Raw genomic sequence first — 7,837 nt, 5'->3', positions numbered from 1 at the left:
TTAACGTATGTGTGTGTGTGTTTTTTTTAAGCTTTGCCACAAACGAGTCATCCTCGGGACGGAATTTTCACTCAAAACATGCCTCACCCAACCATCGTCGCTTTCCTGCGTCCCGCAGTGTTGCAAAAGCATTCCACAATGAAAAGAAAAGTCATTCCTGATTTCATTTCACTTTTCTTTTCGCCCCCCCTCGAGCACACGACATCACGAAGCTACCTCCCCCTTGTTCGTACGTATGCAAAACCGTGCTGCCACAAACGATCGTATGCGATCACACGTTGCAAAAGCGAGTTTTCGCGTGGTGCCCTTTTCCTGACCCTTTCTCGTTTTCCCCGTCGAGCCGGTGAACACAACCGAATCAAGTTTGGCCAGCTGACCGACCGAAAGGAAAAAAGCTACGAACAAGACATCGTTCCCGGGTCAAGCGCAGTAAACCGGCAACAGGGAAATGAAAAAGAAAATACGCTTCAACCATCAGAACGGACACAAGCGAGGTTTTTTCCCACCCCTCAGGAAGGAAAGCGAAAACGCGGGCCCCTCTCCGCGAGAGAGAAGGAGTTGTCAACCGGGCTCGGGTCGGTCCTACTTCCGCCGGACGCGAAAACGCTAACCGTGAGTGCGCGAAAAGGCGCGAAAAGTACCTCCTCACGCCCGGGGGGATGACTTTTCACGAAAACTCGCGGATGTGTGTGGCTGAGAGTGGGGCAGAAAGAAACTCCGCGCGCGATAGAGAGAGCGCGTGTGGTTGCGAGATGAGGTTCCGGGCTCGACTCTCTCACGCTCACTACGCGGGCTCACTCCGCTAGCGGGAAAAGCACTCCGTATAAATATGACCAAGCCGGCGGAAGACAGCATCAGTGATCTTGCAACCGACGCTCGAGTCTAACGCTCCAAAAACATCCCCGGTTCATCCCCCCCCCAAGTGATAGAGTGAAGGACATTCCCGGTGCCCTCCCGTCAGTGGTTCCTTTTGGCCGCCTCAGTGTTCCTCGGTGTGAAACGCCTTAGTGAAAAACCCCAGTTCGAAGATGATGATGAGTCCAGTGTTGCGTTCCTGCGTCGCCGTGGTGCTGCTCGGTGCGATCGTGTCCGGTGCGACCACCAGCGAGGACTACCAGAGCCAGGGGCTGCGGGCGATCGTGCGCGTGTACGACGAGTGCTCGAAGGCGGAGACGGGCTTCAGTCCGTGCCTGAAGAAGCGTGCCATCACCTTCATCGATCGGTTGTCGCGCGTCGACGCGCTGACCCTCGGCGAGATGAAGATCGTGCGCAACGAGCGGGCGGTGGAGCCGAGCAAGCCGCTGACCGAGGCCGAACTGGAGCAGAGCCTTCCGCGGGGACTGGAGGCGCGTGACGAGGCCCTCACCAATATGCTGCTCGAGAAGGTCGCCGGCATCTTCAGCAGCCGCACGGTGCAGGTGACGCTGCCGAAGCTGTCCAGCGAAGAGCTCGGCCGTGGCCTGGAAGAAGGTATGAAGTGCGACCCTTCCCGATAAGTATAACATACGAAAATTGTGTACTCGAAAATAGGACTCAGAATTCCAACTCAAATGTTGGCGCCATCATGTTAAAATCTTTCAGTCCATGCAAGAAATATGTTCGCCAAATAATGATTTGATTATAAATTTGGATAATGAGGCTTAACCTTTAAATGGCTTATTTAAAAGAATTTGGTTTAATGTTAAAGCATTGATGAACAGATTCAGTTTTTGATCGGGAAAAATTAAGAATCAACAGCATTTCCACCAAAACAAACTCTTCAACATTACTCATTTTTGAGCACATGATCCTTAAAGCCAGATAAGCTATCTAGGGGGTTGAATGTTACAAATGAACTAACTCCTGTGACTTTCTTTTAATACCTCAAGTTGGATAGCTAAGCCTACTATGATTTACATAATATGTTTACCAGGCTAAATCTACTATAAACCTCCCACTAAAACGTCTCGTTCTTTCTCGTTCTACTACCAACAGGCCGCGGTAAAATGAAGAAGATGATGAGCATGATGATCATGGGCTTCATGATGAAGATGGCCGCCATGGTGCCGGTGGCGATCGCCGGCCTCTACCTGCTCGCCGGCAAGGCGCTGATCGTGTCGAAGATCGCGCTCCTGCTGGCCGGAATCATCGGGCTGAAGAAGCTGGTCGCCAGCAAGCAGCAACACGGCAGCGGCTGGTCGAGCGGTGGCTCCGGACACGGCGGCTGGGACCGGCGGTCGGCGGACGCGGCGGCCGTCGCCCAGAACATGGCCTACAGCGCGTACGCCAAGAACCAGGCGTAAGCGTTGCGTCGGCAGGGAAACGCCAGGAGCAGCAGCAGCAAGTCCTTTCTCGTCCCGAACCCGAGGGCGGGAGGGATCCCAAAAAAGTAGTAACATCCAAAACCTCTCACCCTCCGTCACACACAAACACACACACACCGAGCAGCCTTCATTCATTGATTCGTCCGAGTGTTAGCGAGAGTATTTATTTATTTATTTAAGTTATTTAAATTATTTTAACATCCGTCGTCGTCCACCGTTACTTTCGGCTCTTGCTGTGTCGTTCCAACTCGAACCACCTTTCCCAACACCAATTTTCCCGCGTGTCTAAACCAACATTCCCTAGCAAAGGCACGTGCCACTTTCCCGCGCTCCGATAGAAAAACCCTCCACATTTCCGCGGGAAACGATTGGCAGTCTTTTACCTTCATCAAACCTTCGCCAACTTTTCCCTCGGTCACATGTTCGCCGCAGGGTCGGGAAATCTGCATACAATGCGCCAAAACCTCCTATTTCCCAGAGCCGTTTCCATTCTTCCTGGGAGCGGGTGTCAACCCTTCGCTTCTAACGCTCGCCTCGAAAGGCAACACACAGACCTTTTGCTACTTTCTATTTCTAATCGTGCTTTTCTTCACTCTTCTTGCAAGATACTGTACTATCGCTATCACCGCCCTTCTCTCTGTGTAGCTTTTCTCAATCTATTTCTTGAAGGGAGTTGAAAAAACAAATGCTTTTCTACTTCCACCTGCGAAGATCGTCACCCACGATGCCACGTGTCCCATTGTCTTCGCCAGTCAGCGAGCTGCTGGATAACGTCAGTTTTCTCACACACAAACACACTCACACACACACACAAAGCTAACTGTGGGTGCTTTCACTCGGCACGTCTGTGTCACGCGACGCGCGAATGTGTGAAATTTTCCAGATCCAGATTTTTCCCTCCTCCCGCATTGAGCCCGATCCGTTTCCAACAATCCACAGTGTGTATGCAATTTTCCCATTTTTCGTTGTCCGTTGTCAATGCGGCGGGCCACACTTTTCTCTCTTTTATGCATTCCGCAAACCGACTGGAGGTTCATTTGTGTGCACTTGTGTACTATCATGTGCATCAACTAGGCCAACGACAAAGCCAGGTTTGGAGTTTTCCATTTTCCCTTTACCACATCAACATCAATTAACCCTCCCGCTATGCATGCAACGAATTAAAATGGTGCTAACCGGGTAAAGAAGATACCGCACACGACAACGATCGACACACGACGAGCCCGAAATCGCGCGAGAAGAGAAGAAGTTTAGCCTCTGCGAAAACGGAACCATGTAAACGAGAACGTAGCAAAACAGAAAGGCATGTACTGTGAATACCGAGAGACGAAACAAGACAAACAGAAATGCAACCAAACCGAGTAAGATCAATTACAAACACGCACCGAGTTGCTGAGTTCTTCTTTTCATACACGCGCGCTCGCGAAAGCGAGCTCCATTTTTCCTCCGAAATGCCGAAAGAAATGATGAAAAATCCATACTTCATTCCGAACATATCACCGCGCAAAGCGTACATCGTCCGAGCTTGGGGCGTGGGATAGATTTGGAAAGAATTTCACTCGTACGTTGGCAGCCCCGGAGTGGAAAGTGCACGATTTCCACCCACACGAATTCGTTACGTTGGCTTTCCCGCCGTGGGTCACACGGGTGGTGAGGAAAGGAAATGTAACGAGGATGCGAGGGTGAATTTTCACACGTGATTAAAAGCGATCTTCGCCGGAAGGAACTCCTTCGCACACGACCGAGTTTTCAGGGTGGGAACAAAAACGGGGAGAAAATCTCTCTTAACGAAGTTAACGAAAGCCTCGCTGGTTTGGGAAGATGGGAATAAGAGAAAGAATCACCAAAGTGGGTTCACATTACCCATCAACAAACCGTGAGGTTCAATTGCACACACCACAATGCAACATACACATGCGCACGAGATATAAGCGCACCGGAAAAACGCGGAAATGCCGGTCGGTTTTGGGAAGCAGGCAAGCGCTTCTTAAGCTCATTAAATTTGGATCACACATTAACTCGTATCGATACATCGACAGGTGCTGCGCATCGAGGGCTAATCGTGCGTAGCGAAAGCGGTCGGGATCGTTACCGATCGATTTTTCCCTTCTTTCTTCCGCGATGATTTGTGCGATTAGCTAGAACGTGCAGGCTAGATAAGCGGTTAACGGGAAACGGTTTGCAAACCGCTTTCATTTCGTAAATCCACCGGCGTAAAGTAGGTCACTAAGGGAACAGATTACTGATGATCAACCGGCCCAAAATTTCCTCTAACCGTCTATCCAATCAGTTCCAAGAGTTTCCAATAATCCTTCGCACAATATTTTGCGCTCTGCATTTCTTCAAAACCTCAAAAATACAGTCGAATCTTGAAGCATAACTGATGCGTATTGCTTGATTGAATGAAGCTAGAATATTATAAAACTTTTTTCATCTTTAGGTATTGCCATTGATCATTATTCCAATGAGTTTTCCTTTATATAACCTATTTTTAGCTACCCTTGTAATAAAAAAACACTCATAATTTATTCGATCGCCCGATTGGATGATTTGATTTAAATTGCTGAAGCGTTTTTCAATAAAACGCTTGACATGCTGCTACATCCAAAGGTATGCAACAGGCTGAACACATTTAAAATTTGAAACGTTACGTGGTGTTTTGTCGTTGGGACTCTTCGAAACAATAGACTTATTTCTTTTCAATACCCTTACTATTTTTCTGCCTAGGCCGTTCGTACGCAGGAAATTGTAAATGAAATTTATTCGCAGCATTTCCTTTCGAATTTCGTCAATTTTCTTTCCGACTATAAAACACATTTTATAAAATAAACGCTAAGGGAATTTTTATTGAATATTAGCTATGGAGTATTGTTTCAGTTTGTCTATTTCTTACGTCAAATATAGGCAGTGTTTTAAATGGCTTAATGCGCATCAACTTCGGTCCTACTTCCCGGAAATTCCTTCCTGTCCTTGTGCTTCCTTCCGGACGCTGTTGCAAAAGAAAAGTTGCTATATCTTACACAACACAACTACGATCTCCTCCTCTCCCGTTCAGTGAAGGATCGTTTGGTTCACTGGCAAACTTTTTCGATACCGCAACAGATTGTTATCGTTGAAGTTGAGATTTATTTTCGGCACGAACCCCACCGATCCGTAAGAGGGTCGGGAAGGTGGGAAGTTTTTCTCACCGTTGTTGAGCGAAAAGAAGGGATATGAGGGTTTCGGTTTATCGAGTGGGTTCTTGGCGAGAGGATTCTGACCGAACGGGATGTTCTGGGAGTTGAACAAACCGATCGGTGTGGAGGTTGAGGCTGGCGGAGGCAATGCCATGCTTTGTCCCGGTGGTAGCGGTTTGTATGGGACTGGGATTACCACCGATGGATGGTAGTATGCGTTGCCGGTGAGCGTTTCGTAGGGCACTGTTGGTCGCAGATGGCTCTGGGTCGCCAACTGTCCGCTCGGGTTGACGACTCCGTCGATGCGCAGGATGCGAGTGTTGAACTCGTTGGCGTCGAGGTTTCTCAAGAAGAACCGATGGAACTTGGACGTCAGCACGTACAGCGCCGTTCCGTCGCGATCCGGAGTACGAAGATCGGCAGCAAACTGGATCTTATCTTGATCGTGCGCAAGAATCCTGCAACCAACCGATAGTCTTTAGTAAACTAAAATCCCTTGATGGAAATCATTAGTCTTCAACTCACCGATGCTCGTTCGTTCGTGGATTCCAGGACGCAATAGCAGTCTCCGAGAGGGGCGCGTAGAATAGCGTACCACCGCGTGGGGATACAGCGAGACCAATTCCTTGCGAGGATTTGCGACCAACCAGCTTAACGGCGAGTTCCTTTCCGAATGGCAACGGTCCAGCCCGAAGTGCTGTAGTTGTAACGGAGAAAATACTATCGAAAGAAAAAGTGTTAGTCATCATTCCAGTTTTAGAAATAGATAAGACCACTTAGAAATGAACTCACCGATCGGTAGCAAGAGGTTGGAAGTAAACGATTCCAGCTTCCATATCGAACGCCAGCCCAACAATGCCATCCATCAACGTAAAGCGATGCTCGAGGATAGAAGACTCAGCAAAGTCCGGATCAGGATACATCGCCGGATGGCTAACGCGCCACGTCAGATCCTTCCCACTGTCGTACACAACGATTCCCGGCGCAACCGTGTCCGAGATATAGACGAACACGTCGTCGCAGTTGTTCTCCGGCCGCGAGCCCGTCTCGTCCACGATCAGGTTGGTAAACAGTGACTCCCCTCGGACCACCTCCGGCGGGAAGTCGATACGGCGCACCACCTGATCCGTGTGCAGATCGTACACCAAGATCTTGGGCGGGCAAGTTATCTCGTAGTCCTCCAGCGAGCGGGAAACTCCGGCATCAAGCGCCCACAACCGATTGCACGAATCGATGCGCAACCGATACACCGACACCAGACCAATGTCGGAGCAGTTGTACTCCTTCGTGGCCGCACGGTGATGCGTCCAGTCGGGGTACGCCTGCAGCACCGGTGAGTCTCCGTTCGTTCCACGCGGAATGCTTGATACCGTGGCCGGAACGCCCGAGAAGAGTCGTGGCGTGGCGAGGAAGATCCGGTCGTAGCCAACCTCCAAACCGGTGACTACAACGTTTTCCGGGTTGAAAAACTGCTTGTTGCTGGCCGGATAGTCCCAGGGGAAGTTAAAGTTCAGCAGGTTCCACTGCTTCACGACGTCCATTTTGGGCGCTCCATCGGTGAGGCAGAGTACGCCGCCTGACAAGCAGCATAAAGCCGCTAAGAAACTCCAAGCACGCATTTTGAACAGCTACAATAGTTTGCGAAAATGTTGGATTAATTGCCACAGTCGATTACAATCGGTTACAGTCAAACAATAAACCGTCGTTCGCTTGAAAGAAAAATGTGAAAAATCAACCTCAAAACTCCTTATCCAATCCGGGAGGCTTTGCATAATAAATCAAAAAAGGAAAACCACGCTCGTAGTGATTGTTGAAACCAATTTCAATGAACGTCTTCTAATTTCCTGTCGATTCGCTTGAGTAGCTCTCGCCCACGTAGAGGTGCGAAATATTAAAACTCCATTGATCGAACGTGTAACGGTCATAAATCAAAACGCAGAAGCACATGCCTCATCCAAGATGTTTCGTAACAAAACACCCTTCGCATCGCATTATCAAGATAATGAACCAGAGACGATCTATTTACACAACGTTTTCCCGATTGCGGAAACTCCTTACGGAACGGTTCCCAAGACGAATGCTGTACACACAACGGCACACCAAAAAGGGCCATCGACGGTGTATCGTTCGGACATTGTTGGCCGTATGATGAGACACCACGCGATGGACACGGGATTTAGTTACACATTTTCCTGCCATAATAGCTTGCGATCGTAGATGGATCGTTACAAAACCGGCCTTCGTCTCAACGGTGGACTCAAGGCCAACAGCGGAACCGTTGGCCTCATAATGCTCCAGCCTCTGCTACAGGCGTTACAGTTTAACGGAACTCTGCTAGAGTGGACACATTCTGGAACG

General features: G+C 49.2%; 2 protein-coding genes across 2 annotated transcripts; one reads left to right on the top strand and one right to left on the bottom strand.

Annotated features, from left to right (window-relative positions):
• Positions 1 to 1,034: 1,034 nt before the first annotated feature.
• Positions 1,035 to 2,282, top strand: LOC131258527 (uncharacterized). The gene is made up of 2 exons (XM_058259862.1): positions 1,035 to 1,470; positions 1,975 to 2,282. Exons 1-2 carry the CDS (start codon positions 1,035 to 1,037, stop codon positions 2,280 to 2,282), a joined length of 744 nt encoding a protein of 247 aa, XP_058115845.1.
• Positions 2,283 to 5,354: 3,072 nt separating this feature from the next.
• On the bottom strand, positions 5,355 to 7,098 carry LOC131260405 (major royal jelly protein 1). Its single transcript, XM_058262116.1, has 3 exons — positions 6,272 to 7,098; positions 6,005 to 6,199; positions 5,355 to 5,937 (listed from the first exon to the last, which is right to left on the bottom strand). Exons 1-3 carry the CDS (start codon positions 7,096 to 7,098, stop codon positions 5,355 to 5,357), a joined length of 1,605 nt encoding a protein of 534 aa, XP_058118099.1.
• Between the last annotated feature and the right edge of the window lie 739 nt (positions 7,099 to 7,837).

The sequence above is a fragment of the Anopheles coustani genome, chromosome 3 (assembly GCF_943734705.1).
Source record: "Anopheles coustani chromosome 3, idAnoCousDA_361_x.2, whole genome shotgun sequence".
In the NCBI taxonomy this organism is placed as follows: Eukaryota; Metazoa; Arthropoda; class Insecta; order Diptera; family Culicidae; genus Anopheles; species Anopheles coustani.
Note: the sequence above shows the minus strand (reverse complement) of the source record. Positions and strands in the feature narration are given on the sequence as shown.

What these genes read in the sequence shown, in the direction of transcription:
- LOC131258527 (XM_058259862.1), top strand. Translation starts at nt 1,035, where the DNA reads ATGAGTCCAGTGTTGCGTTCCTGCGTCGCCGTGGTGCTGCTCGGTGCG. An exon ending in CGGCCGTGGCCTGGAAGAAG is followed by an intron (nt 1,471 to 1,974) that starts GTATGAAGTGCG and finishes TACTACCAACAG; the next exon opens with GCCGCGGTAAAATGAAGAAG.
- LOC131260405 (XM_058262116.1), bottom strand. Translation starts at nt 7,098, where the DNA reads ATGCGTGCTTGGAGTTTCTTAGCGGCTTTATGCTGCTTGTCAGGCGGC. An exon ending in CAACCTCTTGCTACCGATCG is followed by an intron (nt 6,200 to 6,271) that starts GTGAGTTCATTT and finishes TTCTTTCGATAG; the next exon opens with TATTTTCTCCGTTACAACTA. An exon ending in CCACGAACGAACGAGCATCG is followed by an intron (nt 5,938 to 6,004) that starts GTGAGTTGAAGA and finishes GGTTGGTTGCAG; the next exon opens with GATTCTTGCGCACGATCAAG.